Source organism: Mustela lutreola, chromosome 11, assembly GCF_030435805.1.
Source record: "Mustela lutreola isolate mMusLut2 chromosome 11, mMusLut2.pri, whole genome shotgun sequence".
NCBI lineage: Eukaryota > Metazoa > Chordata > Mammalia > Carnivora > Mustelidae > Mustela > Mustela lutreola.
In genome coordinates this window covers 63325212-63350915 of record NC_081300.1, presented here as the reverse complement: position 1 = coordinate 63350915, position 25704 = coordinate 63325212, and the positions used below count along the sequence as shown (strand labels likewise).

At 48.2% G+C, this 25704-nt stretch overlaps 1 protein-coding gene across 3 annotated transcripts; it reads right to left on the bottom strand.

Annotated features, from left to right (window-relative positions):
* Positions 1 to 7191: 7191 nt before the first annotated feature.
* On the bottom strand, positions 7192 to 22942 carry ZNF74 (zinc finger protein 74). 3 transcript variants are annotated; one of them, XM_059138792.1, is made up of 5 exons: positions 22408 to 22942; positions 21979 to 22064; positions 11320 to 11446; positions 10789 to 10884; positions 7192 to 9872 (listed from the first exon to the last, which is right to left on the bottom strand). In XM_059138792.1, exons 1-5 carry the CDS (start codon positions 22457 to 22459, stop codon positions 8230 to 8232), a joined length of 2004 nt encoding a protein of 667 aa, XP_058994775.1. In that variant the 5' UTR covers positions 22460 to 22942; the 3' UTR covers positions 7192 to 8229. The 3 variants fall into 3 exon arrangements, with proteins under 3 accessions (XP_058994775.1, XP_058994776.1, XP_058994777.1); XM_059138793.1 differs by lacking the exons at positions 21979 to 22064; positions 22408 to 22942 and adding an exon at positions 11837 to 12599; XM_059138794.1 differs by lacking the exons at positions 21979 to 22064; positions 22408 to 22942 and having other exon boundaries at positions 11265 to 11400.
* Between the last annotated feature and the right edge of the window lie 2762 nt (positions 22943 to 25704).

Here is a 25704-nt window from a genome sequence, read left to right as displayed (position 1 = left end):
CGAAGGTCCCATGCTCCCTCGGTGGGAGGGGCTTAGGCCTGCTACCTCTTCTCCACGAATCCCTTGCGTGATGAACAAGCTTTCTTTCAAATGTTCCTGTTGTGTGTGACATCACCGGTATCCACATCTGGCCTATTGATCACGGGTCAGTCCAACGCTTTTGTGGGTGACCCCGAAATATTTGCCTCACGGCCGGGATGGTTGAGGCTGGAGCGGCTGGCACCTTCTTAGATCCTTCTTCTCATGCTCTTGGTCATGGAGTACAAATCGCAGCTGGTGGCACGTGGCTCCACCAGGGGTTCCTCCCACAGAGTCTTTATTATAGATTTATGACCTGAGTCACATTTGGGGGTAAGGTACAAGATTGGGGCCCTCCATGTAGGATTGGGTTGGGGAGGGTTTTGCCTCTGGTAGAAAGGGTCAGGGGAAGGTCTTTTCCTCTGTGAGCATTGGGTGTGTGACTCAAGGGGCAGTGACTCCCGTTCCCATAAGGTGCTGATACCCTGGGCCACCTGGGACCATACAGAGGGCACTGTGAGGACAAGCGGTCCCCAGATGATGTGCTAGGGGCCGCAGTCTTAAGAGAAGTTGGCTCATTGTGACGCTTTGAGGTCGAAATGCCTTTGCTCTATGTGTGGAGATCCTGATTCTTAGCACCACAGGTGAAAATGGGCAAGGCATTCCAGGGCACAAACTCTTAGGAGAAATGGACCCATGTGTTTTCCACTGGGCCTTCCTACAGGGCCGGAGGATACCTGGGCAGGAAAGCATTGACCCCGCGGGCTAGGGTTGCTCAGATCCTGCATATCCCACAGAAAGGCCTCTCTTCAGATCACCTCTGAGCCCTTAGACTCTTCTGCGGGTCAAAGTGTTCGTGTGTGCCTGAGGCCTTGGGCTCCGTGTCCTGGTTTGACCAGAGAAGTTTACGTCAAGAATGCAATTTATTGTCAATGTGTGTTTTTGCTCTGGAGCGGGAAGGGAAGGCAGGAGCTGGAGTCCAAGAGGCTGGAGTCAGTCATGTGGGCGGCTGTGTGCCCTTGGCCGCTAAGGCTTTGTTGTGCTTCCCTGGTTGGCAGCCTTTGCCCATGTGGTCACGGGGCTGCTGGGAAAGAAGCATGGCCCCGACACAACTCCACTGCGTGCCTGGTTTCTCCTAGCTGTTGCCTCCACCTGCATTTTTCCTTTGCGGATTTGAGTCCGTATCCTTCCACGATAATCAATGGCAACTGCTTTTGAGCCTCGTGCATCCTTCTTTCGTATCATCAAGCCTGAGCGGGTCCTGGGGACCCTGACATAACTTGATGGGGATCATTGCAAATGGACGCACAGTGACTATGAGTCCTCTTACAGCTGCAGATAAACATGCGAAAGGGCTTCTCTGCTCCCAGGTTCACCCCGGGGCCAATAAAGCCATGGGGTGATCATTGCCGTTGGGTGCACCCTAATACTGGTGATGTTGATTAGACTCTCTGTAGGATGGTGTAGCCTACCAGCAGCAGGGGAGAGGGCCCCCAGAGCACGCCCCATAACCACCCCAAAATGATTCTGTAAGGCGAGGAAACTGAAATGGAAACAGACATTTCTGACTTGACTCAATTGGAAATTCAAAATTTTATTGAAAGAATGTACACAATTAGAGTATGAAAAGGTGCCAGTTGGCTTTTGTGCCTAAGTGATACTGGCTTGGAATTAACTTTAACTTCTGCTGAGATGGGCTGATTGGCCTGTACATCTGTAGTCCTCAAATGAGTAATTATGGGTCCATGGGACTTACGGACCCAGTGGTGCAATTTGAGTGGTCTCCCGCACTCGGAGGCATGAGCAAGGCATCCTTTTTCTTGTTCTAAAACATATTTGTGGCGTGAAAAATAGCCTACCCTAGTTTTTTTTTTTTTTTAAAGATTTATTTATTTGTCAGAGAAAGAGAGAGCAGAAGCAAAGGGAGTGGCAAGCAGATGGAGAGGCAGACTCCTCTCTGAGCAAGGAGCCTGATGTGGGACTTGTTCCCAGGGCCCTGAGATCATGACCTGAGCCGAAGGCAGCCACTTAACTGACTGAGCCACCCAGGCATCCCAGCCTACCCTCATTCTATCCCCAACTCCCTCCCCAGCCCTAAACTTAATCCTATTCCCAACCCCTCAAATGCAACCTGAACCACAACCCTACCTGGGTCTCCTGTCACCTTTCATGGCCCTCCATCCTGAGTAGCACAGCCTCTTGGACCTCTGGTGCCACTGTGGCGCGAAGACGGACTCTGTCTTTTGTTCCACTACCCTCATTCTTAGCTGGTGGTCTCTGCCTGGGGCTCCCACTGGCACTGCCTCCCTGGAGGTAGACCTGCAAGGAGCAAGGCTTGCTGCCAGCGCGGGGTTGGAGGGCTGGGCTCCACTGGGACCAAATGGGTGCTCCTGGGCTCTCCCTCCTGTTTTTGTTGGTCACGTCACAGCTTTGGTCAGGATAGGAACAACAGTGTCTTTCTGGAGAGGAGCTACATGAAGAGCTATGGACCCTATATTTTCTTGTTCAAAGTGGAAATTGCTCATTGTCCTAGTTACAAAATAAGTATCTGTTGTTTTAACGAATTCAGATTAAAAGTAAGCCCTAACATCATCCACAAATTGATAGTATCTGGTGCATCTCCTTGCAGACACCCTGTAAATTGGGAGTTTTCCTGGGTTCCATCCCAGTCACCATGCCATGTTCTCCAGGAGGCACCCCCATCTCCACTTTTTTTTTCTTTTTTGAGCAAGCAGGAGAACAATCCTAGCAGTGGTGCCTAGCCACTGAGAGGGGCTCAATTTTGGGGCAACCCTTCCTGCTGAGGGCAGGAGGAATTCCTATCCCAGGTTGTTCACTGCTAGGCAAGATCTGAATGAAATCTTGGGGACGCCTGGGTGGCTGGCTCAGTGGGTTAAATCCTCTGCCTTCAGCTCAGGTCATGATCCCAGGGTCCCAGGATCGAGTCCCGCATCGGGCTCTCTGCTCAGCAGGGAGCCTGCTTCCTCCTCTCTCTCTCTGCCTGAACTCTCTGCCTACTTGTGATCTCTGTCTGTCAAAGAAATCTTGGGCTCCCTGTTGAACAATTCTGCTTGTTGCATCCAAAGCCCTAGAGAAGTGAGTTCATGTGTAGCAAATGGTAATGGACTCTTGGAGAAAACGGTTTTAGTAGAGAAGATAGAATGTTAAAAGCCTTTAAAAAAAAAAAGATTTTATTTACTTATTAGAGAGAGAGAGAGACAGTGAGAGAGAGCATGAGAGGCAAGAAGGCCAGAGGGAGAAGCAGACTTCCTGTGGAGCTGGTAGCCCGATGTAGGACTTGATCCCGGGACTCTGGGATCATGACCTGAGCCGAAGACAGTTGTTTAACCAACTGAGCCGCCCAGGCGCCCATTAAAAAGTCTTTTTATAAATCCAATTATATCTCCATAATAAGGTAGGAAACCCATATAATCATTTTTGAGGTATGCCAAGAAGGTGTTTGGTAAAAATCAGTATCCAGTCCTGATTTTTTTTTAAGTCTTAGCAGATCAGGTCTATAAAGATAGTTCATTAACATGGTAAACAAGCAGTCATAGCCAACGGTTGGCATTTCACCTAATAGTGAAAGAGGAGATCTGTCTCCCTTCAAGTCAAGATAAAGACCCAGATGCCGTGCCAGTGAGGAATGAAACAGCTGTGAGGAATGACAAATTGACTGAAATAGTTTTTTCTTATACAACAAGAATTTAGGAAGTTGAAAGTTGGGGGTTGAAACAGCTGCTCAAAAATTTCATCCAAGGTCTAGAATCCTTCTATCTTTCCATTCCACTACATGTGACTTTTGTCCTCAATTGTCTCATGGTTACAAGATGGCTACAACACCTCCAGGCATTGTATCCAAGTTCCAGGCAGGAAGCAGGGGAGAGGGAGGAATGCAAAGCAAAGGCTTTTCCCAAATCTTAGCAGATTTCCACTTGAGCCTTGCTGTTCAGAATTGGGCCATGTGGTCACCCCAACTGTAACAGAGTCTTTAGAGACCAACATGTTTTGGGGTGACACACATTGGCCCCTACCCCAAATAGAATCTGCCACAGATGACCACTGCCACCAGCACTGAGTGCTGCTCTGAAAGTGCTAGCCAACATAGGTTTTAAAAAGAAACAAAATAAAAGGCTATCTATATGAAAAGGAGAGGCAAGCTTTTTATTTCCAGGTTATATGACAGATTAAGTCCAATAAAATAGTAAGTTGTTAGAAACCTAGATTAATTCAATGAAGTTGCTAGATATAAAATAAATATACAAAAAGATATATACAATCAATAGTTGTCCTATATAAAACAGAAAGACTCCACTTAGAAATCCCACAAAATCAGAATGAACTGAAGAATAAACATATGTATTGAATATGTATGTAAGAAGACCTACGAAGAAAAAACTATACAGCCTTCCTGATGGTTAGAGGCAGATTTGAATGACTGGGGCTTTGATATGAAGATTGAGTATTACATAGAACTTAGGAATTCTTCACGCATTAGTTAATTCTTTTAAAAAAATTTATTTATTTGGCAGAAAGAGAGATCACAAGTAGGCAGAGAGGCAGGCAGAGAGAGGGGGAAGCAGGCTCCCCGCCCAGCCCAGAACCCAATGTGAGACTCGATTCCAGGACCCTGAGATCTTGACCTTAGCCGAAGGCAGAGGCTTAACCCACTGAGCCACTCAGGTGCTCACATTAGTTAATTCTAATCAATATCCCAGTGAGGAGGGGCACCTGGGTGGCTCAGTGGGTTAAACCTCTGCCTTTGGCTCAGGTCATGGTCTCAGGGTCTTGGGATCGAGCCCCGCATCGGGCTCTCTGCTCAGCGGGGAGCCTGCTTCCCCCTGCCCTCTGCCTGCCTCTCTGCCTACTTGTGATTGCTCTCTTTCTGCCAAATAAATAAATAAATAAAATCATTAAAAAAAAAAAGATCCCAGTGAGTTATGCAGGGACAAGAGGTTGAGCTCTGAGAAAAAGAATCCTGGGTCATCTGGAAGAACAGACTTTTTTTAAACTTAAAAACAAACAAACAAACAAACAAACAAACAAAAAACTACTGAAAATACTGTCCTGGTCAGTTTGACTACATATAAAGTGAACTATGAAGCTACAAACAGAAAAGAGAAGTCTAAGGGACAGTGAAGAACGCCATTCTAGAATGATGCAGGGACCCTGGAAGTTACATCCCAAACAGACAGACTTAAGAGTTAAATGTAAAACATGAAACCAAAAAAGGATTTAAAGAAGGGGTTTTTGGGACGCCTGGGTGGCTCAGTTGGTTAAGCAGCTGCCTTCGGCTCAGGTCATGATCCCAGCGTCCTGGGATCGAGTCCCACATCGGGCTCCTTGCTCGGCAGGGAGCCTGCTTCTCCCTCTGCCTCTGTCTGCCATTCTGTCTGCCTGTGCTCGCTTGCTCTCCCTCTCTCTCTCTGACAAATAAATAAAATCTTTAAAAAAAAAAAAAAGAAGGGGCTTTTTAAGGGCCAAGGAAAAAATACAAAGAAAAAGACAAAAAGACCAAATGCACAGGATCTGAACATTTCTGTGCATTAAAAATGTGGTAACAAAGATAAAAAGGTATGTGCCAATGTGCTTTGTGTGTGTGTGTAAAGAACAAAGACTGGAATTAGACAATTCATACGAAGAGAAGAAAAAGGTAAAAACAATGAACCAATAACACTCTTGATGTCTCAAAATGGTAAATATAAAAAGTGGACATGACGCCAAGTGTGTACACGGGCGCAGGGAAAAGGACGCTCTTGGGGCCCAGGTGGGAGAATCAAGCATGTCATGCTGGGTTCGACCTAGAAACAGCTTTGCAAGGTTTGTGAACTCTCCCCATGAACTCCACTTCTCAGAATTTATTCTGAGGAAATGATTGAAGGGCCAAATGGGCTTATGTTCCAGAATTATTTATAAGTACAGATAATGATGTTCAACAATAAAGGAATAGATCAATCATGCCATAATGGGAATATCAATGTTTCTGAAAAATACTCTGTACTGTGGAAAATGCTCATCATAAAACATTAAATGGAAAAAGACAGAAATAACACCCAAAGAATGAATCTAGTTTTGCTTTAAAAGCAAAGGTGTATTATATGAGCACAGAAAAAAAAACAGAAGTAAGTGTACCTCTGGCAGTGGCCTATGAACTGATACCAAGGGGTATTTTCTTACTATTTTCTATTTTTCCAAATTTCTTCAGCACATACATATTGCTTATATAGTCAGGAAAAAAAGAGTTTACATGTAAATGAAAGAAAAACATCAAGTCTCCAATGAAGAGGGGTAAGGGTATTTTCAAATCATTTTTAAGACAAAAGACCAAGAATCACAGCATGTTCAATATTCAGCCTCAGTCACCATTGAAGGTGCAAAGTACGGAGATGATAAGCCGCCACTTAGCCGAGCACACAGAAGTCCTCACTGCAGGGCTGACGGCAGCTGCGGTGTCCGGGGCCCTGCAGAGATGTTTTCACTGTAAGTTCTTTTGAAATTAGAAGGAGAGTGTGATGATGACGAAATAAGCCCCAATTGTATTTGTCTTTTACAAATGCAGCTGTGCAATAGGACTTTTCCTACTTGTCACGTAGGGTCTATGATGGCCACGATGCAGCCCTGGGAGGCCGCTTGCACACTCTGGAGGGCTGTGGTGGAGTGGCAGGGGTCCGGGAGCACCACTGTGTGGTCACCGTGACCTGAATGAAGACTGGACACCCAGCTTTGAGCTGGAGTCTCCCCGGCACAGGGGATTGCTCCCACCTGAGCACTATTGCTGGCTGATCTCTTCATAATGAAATGGTATGACTTTACACACCACCAAAACCATAAAAAAATGGTTCCTGAGGTTATTTCCTTATCACAAAACTTTCGCTTTTAGAAATCTAAGAAAATGCTAAAGGAGTATAATGCAAAAAGATGCTCTGTGAAGAATGGTTCGTAACAGTGAAATGATCTATAATAGTGAAAACATGGAAATAACTTCAACATCCAACAAAAGAACATATAATAGAATCCTATGCCTCCATTGGGAATTACAACTCCAGACAGTTCAGTGATGTGGAGAAAAAAGTCTGCTATGCAGCTAGGTGGAAAAAAAAAAAAAAAAGATTAAAATGATGTATACACTATGTTTGCAGTAATGTAAAAATCCACTTTGAAACAAGCAGAAGGTAATGTATCAAAGTGCGAAATGCAGTTTATTAGGAATTACGGGGGGCCTTTTTCCTGACTTCCACATTTCCTGAAATGTGGTTATTTTGCTGCCATAATTTAAAAAGTATACTAAAAAGCACTTCAGAAACTATAGCTCTCTATATAAATGTAAAGTATTATCACTGAGAAAGCAGCTTAGACTTGCTTAGGACTGAGCGGAAGGAACATTAATTCCAGATGAAGCCCACCCACCTCTGCAGAGAGCATGGGCACAGGTCCCGTGGAGGGCTTCCTCCCACAGGGCTGAGCCAGCGGGTTGAACTCCCTGGAGCAGAGGGAGGCCCTTCGAGGAGAAGGTGAGCTTCTAGACACATCTATCCCAGCACCAGGCCCTGGATGGACGCCGAGCATCCATCTGTGTGCTCACCATTTCCCAGTGGGCACCAGATGGCCAGGCTCGATGCTGGCACATCAGGACCTGGCTACTCCAAAGCTGGGCTGTGCTCCTGAGACGGAGAGCTATCGCTACCAGAAGACTGTTGTAGAGCTGCTGCAGAGAGGTGAGTCCAGGAAATCTGCCTTTTCCTAAACCCCCACCATTTGAGATTTGAGATCATTCTCCCCTCCTGGAATATACTAATGTTCACTTGGAATACTGTTAATAATTCTTCTGTTTGTTTTTATTACTATCATTATCCTTCTAAACATAACATACAAAGGAAATTCCTGATCGAGATCCTACCAGGAGCCCGTCCGAGGACACAATGATCAATACACCTTCTTTCTGCCTGCAGGAGAGACCCAGTGTCTTGCAAGCCCATTAAGGAAAGCAGGCTGATGGGACACCCTCAGATGGCCCTCAGCTCTTCTTTCCTACAGTGGAGCACTTCCTGGGGTGGTGATGACTTCTGAAAGAGTGGTACCAGTGCGTGGGTCATCGACACAGGCAGCAGGGCCAGTCTCTAAACCAGAGGCATGAGTAGGCTGTATGTATCTCAGCTGCTGTGCTTTCCCCTTTCTGGGGAAGGAGCAAGGCCAAGGGGCGGGCATGCCACACTAATTTCCAGGCTTGCTGCCCAGCGGGGATGTCCTGCCGGCTGGGGGCTGCACGGCACACAGGAGCTCTGCCACGTCTAGGGCATCCATCGTGTCTACACTGCTCACACCCGCGTCCCCTGTGCCCAGCAGGCCTCCCGGCACATAGTAGGTGCTCAGTAAGTGCTTGTTAAACTCGATGGTGAAGGGTTTCTCCTCACTGTGTCTTCTCCGGTGTTCCGCAAGGTGGGCGCTCCAGCCGAACATCTCCCCACACTCGTTACATCGGAACGACTTCTCCCCGGAGTGGACTTTCTGATGTTTGATGAGACAGTGATTCTGGCTGAAGGCCTTGCCGCACTCGCCGCACTTGTAGGGCTTCTCCCCGGTGTGGATGCGCTGGTGCACGATGAGCGACGAGTGGCAGCTGAAGGCCTTCCAGCATCGGCTGCAGTCGAAGGGCTTCTCGCCGGTGTGGATGCGCTGGTGCACGATGAGGTAGGAGTGGGAGCTGAAGGCCTTGCCGCACTCGTTGCACTTGAAGGGCTTCTCCCCACTGTGGATGCGCTGGTGCACGACGAGGTAGGAGTGGCAGCTGAAGGCCTTGCCGCACTCGCCACACTTGAAGGGTTTCTCGCCCGTGTGGATGCGCTGGTGCAGGGTGAGGCGCGAGCGGCTGCTGAAGGCCTTGCCGCACTCGCCGCACTTGAACGGCTTGTCCCCGTTGTGGATCTTCTCGTGCACGGTCAGGGACGAGTGGCAGGTGAAGGCTTTGCCGCACGCGCCGCACTGGTAGGGCTTCTCACCGGTGTGGATGCGCTGGTGGCGCGTCAGGTGCGTCCTCTGGTTGAAGGCCTTGCCGCAGGCGCTGCACTGGTAGGGCTTCTCGCCCGTGTGCACACGCAGGTGCATGTTGAGCAGGGAGCTGCAGCTGAAGGCCTTCTCGCAGGCGCTGCACTTGTAGGGCCGCTCCCCCGTGTGGATCCGGTGGTGCACGTTCAGCGACGAGTGGCAGCTGAAGGCCTTGCCGCACTCGCTGCAGAAGAATGGCTTCTCCCCGGTGTGAATGCGCTGGTGCTCGATGAGGTTGGTGCTCCACGTGAAGGCCTTGCCGCACTCGTGGCACTTGTAGGCTTTCTCCCGGGCGTGCCACCGCCGGTGCAGCGTCAGTGATGAGCTCTGTCGGAAAGCCTTCCCACACTCGCCGCACACGAACAGGCCGTCCCCCGCCGCCACTCCCCGCCGCCCGCTCGAGGGTGGGTGTTCGCCGCGGTCACTGGACTTGCTGGGGCCTCTCCCCGGGCCCCCTCTCCGTCCACCAGACTGGAAGCTCGCGGTGGGCCTGTCAGGAGGGTCTCCTTCTGCAGGAATGGTCTGAGGGGTGAAGAGAGTGCACCCAGCGGGGAAATCCTCAGATGCCTTGCAGCTGTGCCAGCGCCCCTCTGGGGGAATGTCCCCCGAGCTGCCCGGTGCTAGCCTCTGCAGCACAGCCTCGCTTTTCCCTGGAGCGGCCGCCAGGCCCTCGCTGGCCCACTCGTTGCCGCTGGAGCTGAGGACGCAGGACCTCCCCAGTGGTTTGGTGATTGGCTCCTGGTAAGGCTCTTCCTTGTAAACACCCTGCTGTTGACATGACTTGTCCTTCACCCCAGGCCCGGGCTCCCCCTCTATAAGAAATGGGAAATGCAATCTTCTGTAAGCTGGCGGAGGTGATGCACTAGAGTCCAGACTGAGGTCTGATGGGGGTCTGGATAAACACAGAGAGAAGAGGGCACGCCACCGCCAGAGCGCATGAGAACCTGAGAGGCAGAGCCCAGGGGCATGCATCTTGAGTGTGATGGGCCACAAGCCCACGAGCGGGGAGGAGGAAAGGAGACGGGGAGCTCCGTACCGAGCCAGGGGGCGAGGGACAGAGCAGGGCGCACGGGGTCTGACAGTTGGACAGAACTCACTTATTGAGACATCGACTGATACTGCTGTGTGTCGGAATCGGGTTGGGGCTAGGCGTGAACACGGGGTAAACACAATCCAGAAACGGTAATTACATCTAAATTCTCCCTGGTGCCAGCAGGGAAAAGAATGCCCTCAGACCGTCTCTTTTTGGTTTTTCCTTTGAACGCTTCCACTGTAAGTGTGTGCTCTGGCCCTGACACAGATGTATGTTTCTTTAAAAGCCCAATTGTCTCTTGTCAGCTTCACATCCCTGGAGGGCCGTCCCCCTCAGAGCCACCTCTGTGAATGGTGATCCCCACCTCCCCGTACCACCACGCTGACTGTGCCCTCTTCTTGGTGAGGGAGGCCCTGAACCCCAGGTCCAAGCAGACTCCCCACCTCTGTCCATCCAACAAGTGCCACTTGGGAGATGATTCCAGAGACATGGACATGATTTCTGTTTCCCACCCGTCGAAGGCAGATGTCTTTGCCTGTTTTGCTCACTACTGTATTCCCAGCATGGTTCCCAACACAGTTGGTCCTCTGTGTGTGTTGAAGGAAGGAAGGGAAGCAGGACCACAAGGAGGCGGGCTGGGGGGTGGTCCTGGGAGGCAGGAGTCTGCACATCCTTCCACTGTGTCCCCCACTCACCTGGACAAGACCCTCCAGGGACTTCTCTGGGCATCCACCAAGGCTCCTCGCCTCGTTCTAGGTGGGAGATCACATCCGGCTTGCAGACTGGGGGTCCTGCTTGCAGGGAGAAAGAGGTGTGCTGTAGCTCCCCAGAGCATGGCTGTCCGTGACCCAGCACCGCGAGGTGTGTGCCATCCCCAGGGATGGGGGCCTCTAACACGCAGAATCCAAACTCACGTGTGTGCTCTGAGGACCCCATGGGTACTGAAACCCCCCCGCCAAGTCTCTCTTGGAAAGTTCCAGGCAGGCTGGGCTCTCAGGCCCCTGTCCGCCCCCTCCCTCTCTTCTGGCCCACTCCGGGACCAGCCCCACCTCAGGCAAAGATGCTGACAGTGACATGCACTGTCCAGCCCCAACACGAGTGTAGCGGCCACACCCCCCACATCCTGCAGGGCTAGCACCAGGGCTGGTACCACAGGGAGGCTTGGTAATACCTGTGGCATGGCAGAGTGGCCAGACTGCACACTGGGCTTCAAGGAACTGTCTTACCCAGGGCAAGAAGGTTCTGGTAGTTCTCCAGCATCACGTCACGGTACAAGGCCCTCTGAGGGGAGTCTAGCTGGCCCCACTCCTCCTGGGTGAAGTCCACAGCCACATCCTTGAAAGTCACTGATTCCTGGAAGGACAAGCACATTCTCATTCACCCAGGACAGGAATGATTTGGACTGTGTTCATGGTTCCAAGCAAGCCACATGTCAATTGAGAACCTTAGGGATGAAGGGTTAACCTCTGATGACCCTCTCTTGAGGATGGAAGGTGCTATGGGGCCCCATCTATCATATAGCCCCACATACACAGCATGCCTGGGCCAGGAATCGCCAAGCAGACCTGGCCCTCTGGACTGGGAGGGCCAAGCGACCTGGCCAGCCTGCGTCCAGGTGCCTGTTGGGCTGGAGGCTGCTGTTAAGTTCTGGGTAAAATGTTATGCTTCCCATGGTTAAGAATGTCAAACTTAAGAACCCGAAAGAATAGTACAAAGAACCCAGAAGCCCTCTTGAAATCTCACCATCGCAAGAGGACCCTACTCTGGAGAGGAAGCCATTATCACACTCTAAGGAAGGAAACCATACTTATCAGCAAGTTCTGTTAGCAAGAGACCAAGGGAGCCACTCTCGGTTCTTGTCTGCTTCCCACCCTTCCCACGGGGCCCCTGCTCCCCTGTCCTCCCTGAACCCAGGTACTGACCTGCTTCCACCTTCCCCGGCAGGGGTCACTGACACTTGCATGCACTCCTCTTCTAGAACCCCAGGCTCTTCTGCTGATAGGGCTCCTCACCCACTCTAGAGTCCCCAGGTTGCCATCCCCAATGCTCCTCTTGGTCTCCACACTCCAATCCCACCCTGGGTCCCCCTTGCCAGCAAATAAGCTCTCAAAACCCATCAGGGTACCAACCTAAGGTGGCAAGGGTGGTTCGCTCTTCAAAGATGTGGGCGCCCTGGGAGTCTGGCTTAAATCGTAGAAAAGGCACGACATTAGACATAAGAATGAAGAATAAATCAAACAGGGGAGGCCTGGCTCCCATCTCCCTGTTTGTTGGGAGTGACTGGCATGCGGCCAAGCTCCCAGGGGTCACCACATTTCTCTGGAAACCCTGGGTCTGCATCAGCACCCGTGGTTATACACCTGGGTGTGGAATTTCAAGCCCTGAGATGGCTATCAGACAGTCTTGGGAAGAGAGGGGACATCCTCTGGGGTCACAAGAGCTTTGACCTTTAGCTCTAAAAGTGTTCTTTTAGATAGCTCTCAATGTTGCTGCAGACTAAACTGTGTCCCCCTAAAATTCCTATGTGGAGGGCGCCTGGGTGGCTCAGTGGGTTGAGCCGCTGCCTTCGGCTCAGGTCATGATCTCAGGGTCCTGGGATCGAGTCCCACATCGGGCTCTCTGCTCAGCGGGGAGCCTGCTTCCTCCTCTCTCTCTCTCTCTGCCTGCTTGTGATCTCTCTCTCTGTCGAATAAATAAATAAAATCTTTAAAAAAAAAAAAAAATTCCTATGTGGAAGCCCTCCCTTCCGGCGTGATTGTGTTTGGAGACGGGGTCTTTAGGAGGTAAATGAGGCTAGGTGGGGTCATAAAGGTGGGCCCTGATCTGACAAGCCTGGTGGTCTCTGAGAAGAGGACAAAGGAGATCTCTCTCCCCACTGCAAGTTCTGAGGACAGACCACCTGAGAGCACGGTGAGAGCCAGGTGTTGAGCTGCAGCAAACTGGACCCCGACTGGACCCCTGATCTCAGACTTCTGGCCCCCAAAACTGTGAGGAAATCAATTTCTGTTGTTGAAGCTGCCAAGTCACTGGCATTTTGTTAGAGAACCTGAGCTAAGACAAATGCCAGCCTAAAACAGGAGAAAAGATAAAGCCCCTTTTTGTACTACACACAAAATACAACTCTCCAGCTACAGCAAGGATCTAAACGTGGAGGCTTCTGGGAGACAATTCCAAGTCCCTGGCTGGCATGAGAGCAAACCTGGAAACCAGGAGGAGAAGATTTACATTTGCTCCATGAAAGTTTACATTTTCTTTTCTTTTCTTTAAGATTTTATTTATTTATTTGAGGGAAAGCACGAGTGAGCAGAGGGGCAGAGTGAGAGGGAGAAGTGGACTCCTCACTGAGCGCGGAGCCTAGTGTGGGACTCGATCCCAGGACCTTGGGATCATGACCTGAGCCCAAGGCAGCTGCTTAACTGATGGAACCACCCCAGTGCCCTGAAAGCTCATGTTTTCTGCAGGCAACACTGACAAATCACTACAAAGAAAAAAAGAAAATGGGCCTAGCATATAAGCAGACAATTCACAGAAGACCGGCAAATCACTAAGCCCGTGAGGCGACAATCATACCAGACATCCCGAAATACGGAATGAAACAGAAAGATACCGTTCTGCATACAGAAGAGAGGCAAAATGTTTAAAGCCTGCAAATACCAAGTGTGGGCTGGTCCACAGGGAGATGGGATGGTCTTACACCTCTGGACAGGTGTAAGGGGAACATCCATTTTGGAAAGAAAAACATATTCTACTATCACTAGCAAAAGCTGACAGTATGTATTCCCTGCGCCTTGAAAGGCCACTGTGAGATTCCTACCCAGCCTAGAGTGGTTGAGAAAACACTGGAAACATGCTGAATGTCCATCAGGAGGGATGAATATACAACAGGACACCGTGCAGCAGTGAAAATGAGCACGGCAGAGAAACCTGGCCATGGGGAGCTCTTGGGAGCACAGGAGTGGTTACAAAGGCAGCCTGAGGGGAACCATGCCCGGCATGATGCCCAGCAGTCCCGCGTGGAGGTTACAAATACTCCGATGTGCATCTAGTTCCACTGTCTGCTGGATAAGGGCACAGGTTCTGAGCCTAGTGGCCCAGGTGGGCTCCCCATCATTTTCTTACTAGCTATGAGTTGAGGATGCCTCAGTTGCCTCATCTGCTAATCGTCCATGTCATTGCAACACAGTGAGGATTCAATGAATTACTACTACGTGTGAAGTGCTCATCCAAGGGCCTGGCAGACAGCAGGTGCCCTATGGTATTTGCTGTTAGTCACCATCCTCTGAAACTGTCACACACTGAGGAGGGCGGGAGAGAAGGGAGATCCTGCCTTTACCTGCAATGTTTTGTTTTGTTTTGTTTTAGGATTTTATTTATTTGACAGAGAGAGATCACAAGTAGGCAGAGAGGCAGGCAGAGAGGGTGGGGGGAAGCAGGCTTCCTGCTGAGCAGAGAGTCCGATGCGGGGCTCGATCCCAGGACCCTGAGATCATGACCTGAGCTGAAGGCAGGGGCCCACTGGGCTACCCAGGCACCCACAATGTTTTGTTTTTTAAAAAGATTTGGAACAAATATGACAAAAGGCAGACATTAATTTTGCAAAACAGGTGCACAGAAAGTTGTTATTCTGTTTAAATGTTTCAACATTTTTTAAAAAAGAAAAAGCCACTCAAAGAGGAAGAAATGCAAATTTCCAACAGACTATACAAAGACTAATGATTTCTTGTCAGGAAAATGGAAATCAAAACAAAAATAAGGTCATGCGTTTTTCCCATCAGAGTAGCACCAATTAAAACCTGGGATCTCAGCCATGGGAAAGCATTTTTGTCAGGAGTGGGAACTGTTACACTCTTTGGGGTCCTTATACTACAGAAACAAAAGTTCCTGCACATAAGGAAGCAAATGCAAGGCATGATATCACAGCACTGTACTTACCCCAAACCAACCAACCAACAAAGCCAAAGACATGCGTTGTCTGTTACACTAAGTGAAGGAGGCCAGAAGAAGGCGGCCACGTACTATATGATCTCATTTATGTGCAATGCCCAGAATAAGCAAATAGAGAGAGACAAAAAGCAAATGAGCGGTTGCTGAGAGCTAGAGTGGTTGCTGATGGGCACGGGGGTTCTTTTTGGGTAAGGAAATGGACTGTGGTGACAGCTGCTCTACATGAGTGCACTCAAAACCACCGAACAGGATGCTTGCCAAGGGTGGATTTTATGGTATGTGAATTACACGTCAACTTGAACACAGGACAGCACTGGAATGTATACAGTATGATCCCATTTTTAAGACAACATGCTTAAGCCTATGTCTGAGTATGAGAACAAGGGGAGAGGTGTGGGAGTCAATGTCAAAACTGGGGACACTGGTTGCCTCAGGGGACTGTGACCACAGGTGCGGGGAAGAGAGGAGATTAGTGATAGACTGTACTGTGGGACTTTGTTACAAAGCAAATACCGGCTTGATAAATTTTTTAAAAATTACTTATCGAATTAGAAGGAATTAAAAGCAGAGCAGCAGTTAGCTGTACCATTTTGGTCTAGACACCTCGTTTGCCCAAGCCTCAGTTTCTCCAGCTAGCGAAAGGACTGGGAGCAGTGGGGCCCCCTGGGGTCGAGAAGAAAAGGAAGTGGGGTATGCCAGTCTTGGGTATGCCAGTCTTGGGTACCAAGGAAAGGACCCAGCATCTGTCAGTCCGCACTTTACCATCTTCTACCCACTGGCTGCACACACCAAGAAGCTGGAAACCCGCCCCACCCGATGAGTAGGGAGAAAACAAAGAGCAGACTGGGCCGCGTCCAAAATCGTGACAGGAATATCTATGGTCTCAGGCATTTGAGGAGGGGTGGACCACAGCAGAGAGGCCAAGGGCACAGAAATGGGGTGAGTTGGGCTTCAGCAGTACAGTGAACCGAGGTGGCTGAGGTGTGTGTCCTGAGGCTTCATGCTCTCGGAGCTCTGGCGTCCCAGGAGGAGCGGTAGGGGGTGCCGCTCTGGGCCAGACTGGGAAGACAGGTACTCCAAGGTCCGGATCCTTGTATTCTGCAGCAGGATGGACAGAGGGAAGGCGGGAGAGAAGGACAGCAGCTCCTGAGTGTGGGCCGGAGGACTGAAGCAGCAGCCTGGTCAAAACTGGGTTTCCTGTTCCGCTTCCAGACACAAAATAGTAACAAGGACCACATTTACCCTCTTACCTCAAACAACTAGTAAACTGGGCCAAACGTATAAAACAAGGATTGATTTCAAGACACCGGACAAGCTGCAGCTCAGAACACAGACCGCTGAGAGAAGAGAAACAAAATGCGCCCTACAACCAACCCCTTCCTACCCGAAAGCAGTTTCCAGACTGCTGTGTGAGCAGGTGGAACCCAGAGGAGCCTGTGGTCTCACCAAGCTGAAGAAGAACAGGGTTCAGAGAGTCCAGGCGATTAAATCTCTAGGGCAACATGCCAGAGGAGAGGGAGTTTCACAGACTCAGATCTCTGGATCCACTTGAGACTGAGGACCGACAGGCATGTGCCTGGGAAGAAACAACCCCAAATCAGGAAAAGAAAGACGAGAAAGAAGTAGGCAAAACAACTATTAAAACTCACACAAGTATGGGAGTAGTTTATGTTCGGACCAGCCAGAGAGGAACATCCTCCTGCTTTTTGGTAAAGTCCCCAGGAGAGGAGTGCATCAGTGGTCTGACAAAATTAGCCCAAGACTAAAGATTTCTCTGGCTCCACCTTTTTAAAAAGATTTTATTTGACACAGAGAGAGGGAGAGAGCACAAGCAGAGGGAGCAGCAGGTAGAAGGAGAAGCAGGCTCCCCATGAGCAGAGAGCCCAATGTGGGGCTCAATCCAAGGACCCTGGGATCATGACCTGAGTCGAAGGCAGACGCTTAACCAACTGATGCACTCAGGTGGCCCTTCTGGCCCTACCTGAACAAAACCTAAAAAGAGCAAGCCTTGAAAGGATCCAATTGATACTAAGTAATTTCACCGCATCCTAGAACAAATTCCTGAAATATTTAAGAAATTCCCCAATAAAGTAAAATTCACTCCAGCATCTAATAAAGCAACTAAAAGGAAAAAACAAGTTAATAAAATCAGAGAAACTAAGAGTATACTAAAATAGTTTTTGTGGGGGCACCTGGGTGGCTCAGTGGGTTAAAGACTCTGCCTTCGGCTCAGGTCGTGATCCCAGGGTGCTGGGATGGAGCCCCACATCAGGCTCTCTGCTCAGCAGGAGGCCTGCTTCCCCACCCCCCTGCCTGCCTCTCTGCCTACTTGTGATCTCTGTCTGTCAAATAAATAAATAAAATCTTAAAAAAAAAAATAGTATTTGTTTACCTCAAAAGAATGCATTAAGGGAGAAATGAACAAAAGAGACACAAGACATATAGAAAATAAATAACAAAATTGCAGATGTAAATCCAGCTATATCAGTAATTATATTAAATATGAATGGTCTTAATACTCCAATTGGAAATTAGAGATTGTCAAATTGAATTTAAAAATTAACACCCAACCATACATCAGGTACAGAAACCTACTTTAAATTAATTTTTTAGGATTTTAATTATTTATTTGTCAGAAAGAGAGTACGAGCAGGGAGGGTAGCAGTGGTGGAGCAGGCAGAGGAAGAAGCAGGCTCCCCATCGAGCAAGGAGCCCGATGTGGAACTCAATCCCAGGATCCTGGGATCACGACCCAAGCCAAAGGAAGATGCTCAACCAACTGAGCCACCCAGGCATCCCAGAAATCAACTTTTAAAACAAAGAGAAAGGTAGATTAGAAGTGGGAGAATGGGGAAAGATATACTCTGCAAATACTAATCAAAAGAAAGCTGAAGTGGCAGTATGAACATTAGACAAAACAGATTTCAAAGCAAAGGACATCATCAGGGACAAAAAAAGCTGTTATATAACAATCATTACATAGTTATGTGACGGTCATAATCACAATAGCAATTCATTAAGAGCTCACAACAATCTTAAATATAGATGTTCCTACTAACAGAGCTTCAAGATACATAAGGTAAAAACATGATAGAACTAAAGAGAAATAGACAAACCCATGATTATAGTTGGTAATTTCAACAGTAATTTCTCTCAATAATTGATACAACACATAAGCAAAAAATATGTAAGGTTACAGAACAGTTGATTAACACATCACTCAAATTGACTTAATTGACATTTGCAGAACACTCTAGCTGACAAAAGCAGAAGGTACATTCTTTTCAAGTGCATACAGAACATTTACAAAAATAAACCACATTCTGGGCAATAAAATAAATCTTAACAGATTTGAAAAAAATTCAAATCAGAGAACATTCCTTCTCTACCTACAACAGAATTAAATTAGAAATCTGTAATAGAAAGATACCTAGAAAATATCCTCCAAATATCTGGAAATCAAACAACACATTCCTAAAACATACATGGTTGAAGAAGAAATCACAACAGAAACTGGAACTATTTTGAACTGAATAAAAATGAAAATACAATACAAAATTTGTGGGATGTAGAAGGCAGTGCTTAGAAGGAAAATTTATAGCACGGGATGCTACATGAAAAAAGAAGAAAGGTGTCTTTAGACAAATCTGAGATCAAGATCAGTATCTGAGTTTCAACTTTAAGAAACCAAAAAAAGTAAAGAAATAATAAGGATCTGAAATAAATGAATAGGAATAGAAAAGCAATAGAGAAAATCAATGAAACCAAAAGATGGCTCTTGGAAATGATCAATAAAATCGCTAATTAAATATACATTTACTATTTGACTCAGCAATTCCACTTAGATAATCATTCAAGAGAAATTAAAACACATGTCTATCCTCGTACTCAAACATTTATAGCAGGCTTACTTGTAATAGCCAAAACTTGGAAACAACCTAATGTCCCCTAATGAACAAACTGTAAATACCCATTTACAGTGGTGTTTTGTGCTGAGCTGTGACCCCTCCAAACTCTTATGCTGAAGCCCTAGCCCACAGGACCTCAGAAAAAGGACTATACTTGGAGACAGGGTCTTCAAAGAGATAATTAAGGTAAAATGAGGTCATTATGATGAGCCATCAACCAACAAGACTGATGTCCTTATTAAGAAAAAGGAAATTTGGAGCCAGACATATACAGAGAAAGACCATGTGAAGACACTGGGAGAAGGTACTTTCATAAACCAAGACAAGAGGCCTCAGAAGAAACCAAACCTGCTGACATCTTGATCTTGAACTTCCAGACAATAAATTTCTGTTGTTTAAGCCATCTATAGGACTTTGGCAAGGCAACCTTAATAAACTTAATACAAGTAGTATACTACTCACCAATAAAAAGGAAGGAACAAACTACTGATTCACATAAAGACATGAACTCAAAAGCATTACACTAAATGAAATTTGAAACCAAAGACCATGTGGGGCACGTGGCTGGTTCAGTTAGAAGAGCAAGTGACTCTTGATCTCCGGGTTATGGGTTCGAGCTGCACATTGGGTGTAGAGATTACTTAAACATAAAATCTTTAAAAAAAGAAAAACAATCTGAGGGTTTTGAAGGGGTGGGGGGTGGGAGGTTGGGGGAACCAGGTGGTGGGTATTGGAGAGGGCACGGATTGCATGGAGCAATGGGTGTGGTGCAAAAATAATGAATACTGTTATGCTGAAAATAAATTAAAAAAAATTAAAAAGAAAGAAAGAAAGAAACCAAAGACTACATACGATATATTTCCATAAGAAATTCTTAAAAAGGCAAAATTGTGGTTGCCAAGGAGTTGGGGGAGAGGGCTGACTCCAAAGGGGCATGAGGGAACTTTTTGGGTGATGGAAACATTCTAGGTTATGATTGTGGTGCTGGTTACACAACTGTACACATTTGTCAAAACTCATCAAATCCTCTACTTAAAATCGGAGAACTTTACTGTATACAAATTATACCTCAATAAATGTGATCCAAAAACCCCACTGGATTTCAGGGAGATGAGGAGGTGGGGGTGATGACCCATGCTGAGAACATGCCATGACTGAGGCATGCAAGAATGAAGCATCATGGTCATGGCATTGGCAGAGGAAAGGAAAAACATAGGCAGAAACAAAGCTCCAGAGGTGTCGGAATGTGGTTGGAGAAAGGGGGCTATCAGAGGCTACATGGCTTCGGTGTGGGGGGTGTCAAGTGGCAAGGGCGGGGTAGGATCTAAGCCTTGCACTGGCCTGTGGGGGGGTTATTCGCCCTGTGAGAAGCCCATGTCCCGTGCATCTTCATTCTGTAGGATAGGAAAGAAATCCCAGGGGCAGGTAGGTATGGGAATCAAATGCAGATCTGTGGCAATAAAACTAGTGGGGAAGGGGCGCCTAGGTGGCTCAGTGGGTTAAGCCACTGCCTTTGGCTCAGGTCACATGGTCTCAGGGTCCTGGGATTGAGCCCCACATGGGGCTCTCTGCTCAGCAGGGAGCCTGCTTCCCCCATCTACCCTCTCTGCCTACTTGTGATCTCTCTCCCTCTGTCGAATAAATAAATAAAATCTTTAAAAATAAATGAATAAATAAATAAATAAATAAAACTAGTGGGGAAGTCAGAACAGATTGCGTGGGATGTCCCAGGAAAGCAAAGCACTTGACTGTAAGTCCGAGTGGGACTGCCAGGGGAGAAGAGTACTTAGGAGAGGAGGACCAGTTACTCAAGGATCTAGGAAGCTGATCTTTCAGGAATAACACCTATGCACAAGAAGGGTAATACCTTGAGGTAGTCACTCACAAGCACATGCACAGACACATGCACATGCACTTTTTGCTGAACCATTTGAAGGTAGGTTGCAGACATCATGACATCTCACACTATGGGCTTCACCTTGAATATCTTATTCTTTTGCCCAGTTACAGTGGGATCATCACACCCAAAAAATTTAGTGATGATCTAAGATAAATCCATTTTCAAGTTTCCTCAGTTGTCCCAAACCGCCTTTGAGTTTTTTGATCTAGGGCCCGTCAAAGATCATGTTCCACATCTGACTGTCATGTCTCCTGAGTGTTTGCTAGAACAACAGAGCATTCTAACACATTACAGAAACTAGCCATATCTCATAATGTGTTTTATAGTTATTTCTATTTTTCTGTAATCAGACCCGTTTCAAGTGGGCAGTAAACAGACTCACAAAATCTTGAGTCAAAGGACCCTCAACCCTCCAGACTTTTTCAATACTGTAAACTCCTCTTATCATCTGTATCCTTTTAAATACTGTGAGGGGTGAGGATGGTGTAGGTGGTCAACAAAATGAGAAACAAAACCCAAAGTCTGTGAAAAGAGGGATTTGGGCCCTACTTAGCTGTGGAAGTGGTCCCAGGGCCAACTTCTCTTGCTGGGCTCCCAGATCCTCTAAAATTCCAGGTTTTTCCTTGACAGCCCCATTACAGGGTCACTGCACAGAGGAAAAGGACACAGGGATGCACCCCCTGCCATTGCTCTTACCCTGGTGCTGCAACACAGCCTTCCTTCAGCACTTTCACTCCCCTACCTGATTCCACCCCAGAAAACTCCCCCAGATGAGGACCATCGCCTAGGTCTGCATGGGAGATGACAGAAGTGATTTCATGTGAGCTGTCACCTACGTGCTTGGGTTCCATTAAAACCACTCCTCAGAGCTCCTGCTATAGTGCTGGGCAAATGACCCACCCACTGGGCTGAAGGAGGCTGGAAGGGACACTCCCTTCAAGGGCACACCCGGACTCTCTTCAGTTGGAGCTCTTCCCATGCCCAGAACTTCCTGAGGAAGGGACAGCAGGCCCCCAGATTAGAAGCCCCGGCGAAGGGGTCTTTGGATGACTGAAGATCCCGGGCAGGGGGAAAATGCCAACCCTCTTCATAAAGAACGAGATGTTCAGAAGGAAGAAAAGGCAACCACTCACCTTGGACCTGGCTTCCGGGAGACCCTGACCCAATTTATCCTCTAGATTTTTTCTGTGGGTAAGAGCAGGCTCCTGAGAGGACAGAGCTGGGGAGGAGAAATTGAGTCAAAGGGGCTGTTAGCCATAGCCCATAGCCACCAGGTGCATGCCCGAGCTAAAGCCCACTCCACCCCTGGCTTGGACCAGAGAGGAGTCAGAAACCGCCCCCCGCCCCCGCAAGGTGGGGTGGGAAGCGAGCCCCAATATCGGGCACAATCTGAAGGAAAAACTGCCATTCCCTTCCTCTTTAGCATGCTGGAGAAGTGGAAACAAGCGGGTGTGCACGGTGAAGAGGCAGGAGGCCTGACTCGGCTAGGGAAACCAGCCTGACCTCACTGTCAGTCTCAAGTGCAAGTCCACAGGCCCAGTGACTAGAAGAGCCAACTGTACCTGTCTCCTGGGGCTTCGGGGCATAGGTCTCCATGGCGCCCCTCGGAAGCATTCCCCGGAGGCGTGGTCAGCTCTGCAGCCTCCTGGGCCCCGGGCCAGGCCCAGAGGCGCGGGTCCTGCTCCTGGGGCTCAGGGACAGCCTGAAGGGGAGTCTCGGGGGGTCGCACACGCACTCCCTGCTGCACGGTCACCGCGCGCGGCCCCCCACTCCAAGGTCGGGGTCAGGCAGGCTCAGCAAGCGCCCCACACTCCAGGCTGCGCTCACGCCCCATCGCCCGCGCCCCACGCAGCCCGTAACCCACTCCGCCCGGGACACTGTGGGCCGGGACCAGGGCCGGCCTCAGACTCAGCCATCAGGAGCCAGCGGCCGCACAGGGTGGCTGGCAGACAGGCCCCGAGGCGGACGGACAGACCGACGGACGGTCGGAAGGATGCGCGAGCAAGGGGACCCGCCTCCCACAAAAGCCGACCGATTGCCACAAAGGATAACCCAGGCGAACGCCGCGGGAAAGTGCGTCTGCGCGGACCGGATGCGAACTACAACTTCCGGTAGCCTTTGCGTCGCGCAGGCGCGGATTCTATTTTCCAGAGGGGGGCGAGGTCCCGGAGAAGCCCTTTCGCCCGGACGTAAATGGCCGCATGGCAGAGCCTTCTGGGAAATGTAGTTCCCGGTAGAGTTATCAAGGGCTCTGGCTGCGCCCCACTCTCCTTCGCACCCATTGATGCAAAAGGCGCTTGTATCTCAGTGTGTGTGTGTTTATGTGGGGCGAAACGGGGATTTGAACCCCGTCGAGTAATTCAAGGAGAAAGTTCATTACCAGTTTCTTACTGAGAGCTAGTTTAGGATGGGGCAGAGGGGATGCAGACTGGCAACTTTCAAACCCCCACCTTGACACCCAACGTAGGCTTGGCCACAGGTTTCTCGCTTAGCACCAGCAAATTGTGCCCAGTGCAAGGCATTCAATAGCAACCCCAGGGCAGGAAACTGAGTGGTTGTGGGATTGTGTGCACCTCAATCTCACAAACCTGGTTGTGAATCTGTGAAGGTAGCGGTGAGTGGCTGTTGCACTACGGGGCTGGATAATATGCGAGTATACACCTTGTGTATAGGCGAACCTGTGTATGTATTTGTGTCTCTATGGGTCTTACAGATCTAGGTGTGTTTGTTTGTATCTGTGTGTGGCAGTGTGTACATGTCTTGTGCAGGTGAATCTGAAAACCTGTGTGTGTGTGTGTGTGTGTGTGTGTGTGTGTGTGTCTGTTCTCTTCACAGTTCTGGTTTGTGTTTGGGTATCACAGGTCCAGTATGACTGTGTATGTTCCACTGTATGTCACTCAGTGTGTTTGTGTGTACCCACAGTGCTCATCAGTGTGTGCATATTTGTGAGTCTATGCCCCTGTATACATATTTATGTCACTGTGGGTCTCATGGATCTGGTTGGGTGAATGTATGTAAATGAGTACAATCCCAGGAACTCTGTATTGAGTGCTCTGTCCACCCATATCTCTGCCTACCAGTCCTGAAAAGTAACAAGACAGTAGCTACATGGATGTATCCCTACTAAAATAAGAAGGGGCGCCTGGGTGGCTCAGTGGGTTAAAGCCTCTGCCTTCAGCTCAGGTCATGATCTCAGGGTCCTAGGATGGAGCCCCGCGTTGAGTTCTCTGCTCAGCAGGGAGTCTGCTTCCCTTCCTCTCTCTCTGCCTACTTGTGATCTCTGTCGGTCAAATAAATAAATAAAATCTTAAAAAAAAAAAAAAAAAGAAGGTGGATGACAGGGTACAGGCAGAATTCTGGAACTGTGAAAGGCATTTAATTGAGAATAGGTAGTGTAAGACTCTCACTAGATAAAGAGATGTCCTAGGTTACTTTCTGACTCCTTAGGGTCATCCATGTAAAATCCTGAGTCCCAGAGGCCATGTGGAGTTCCAGAGAAATATGGGTATACATACCATTTTAAAAAAGATTTTATTTATTTATTTGACCGACAGAGATCACAAGTAGGCAGAGAGGCAGGCAGAGAGAGAGGGAGGAAGCAGGCTCGCTGCTGAGCAAAGAGTCAGATTAAGGGCTTGATCCCAGGACCCTGAGATCATGACCTGAGCCGAAGGCAGAGACTTTAACCCACTAATCCAACCAGGTGCTCCTATATACCATTTTAAAAGTAGAAAGCTCACAGTGTGTACAAATGTCGACTTACTATGTTATATGGCTGGAACTAATATATTATTATATGTCAATTATACCTCAACAAAAAATAAAAAGCACTTAAAATTGGAAGATTTCAAAGACCAAAACACATTAAAGACATTAAGGTAATGTCTTATTATATTACTGTTTGATGTTAGAACCTAAATACCTATTCCAAGTATCTGTACAGGTAGCTTGTATCAGACTAATCCTCTTGCCAGTAATAATTAAAAATTGCACAGAGGAATAGATCTCAGGCAGATAATGGGCTGATGATACAGAGGCCAGAGCTTCAGGCCTTGGAGAATAGTTCTAAATTGAGAGGAAAAAATCCAGAAATTTTGGGATAGCCAAATAGGGATAAACCTCAAAATCTGCATAAAGATTCCCCTTAAATTCTTGAGTGACTCCTTAACTGCATACAATTCCCAGGATGCTTTCCTCTAAGCATCATTTGGAAGGCTAAAAAGCTGAGTGAAGAGTTCAAGAGAGTCTGGTATTTAATTCTCACCAAGGAATTTATTAAATACCTGGAGATTTCCATTGGAATCCCAGAGGGTGCAGGGCTTAGGGGTTAAGATATAGCCCAATGTTAAGGGCTATGTCCTAGGACGAGGGGCAAAAACCAAAATAGAACCCCCTTAGAAAAGCCTAAAGCCAAGATCTCACAGGATCATTCACTCTCAAATTTCTGATTCACAGAAACTATGTGAAATAATAACTGTTAATTGTTTTAAGTCGCTGAGTTTGGAGTTAATTTGTTACATGGCTATAGATGATTTATACTCCTGCCAAGGGCAGAACCAGTGTTCATCAGAAGCAACTGCCTGGGGACGCCTGGGTGGCTCAGTTGGTTAAGCAGCTGCCTTCGCCTCAGGTCATGATCCCAGCGTCCTGGGATCGAGTCCCACATCGGGCTCCTTGCTCAGCAGGGAGCCTGCTTCTCCCTCTGCCTCTGCTGCCACCCGGCCTGCCTGTGCTCTCTCTCTCTGGCAAATAAATAAATAAAATCTTAAAAAAAAAAAAAAAAAGAAGCAACTGCCTGGATGGCAGGTGTGTGTGTGTGTGTGTGTGTGTGTGTGTGTGTGTATGTCTAAGTATGAAAG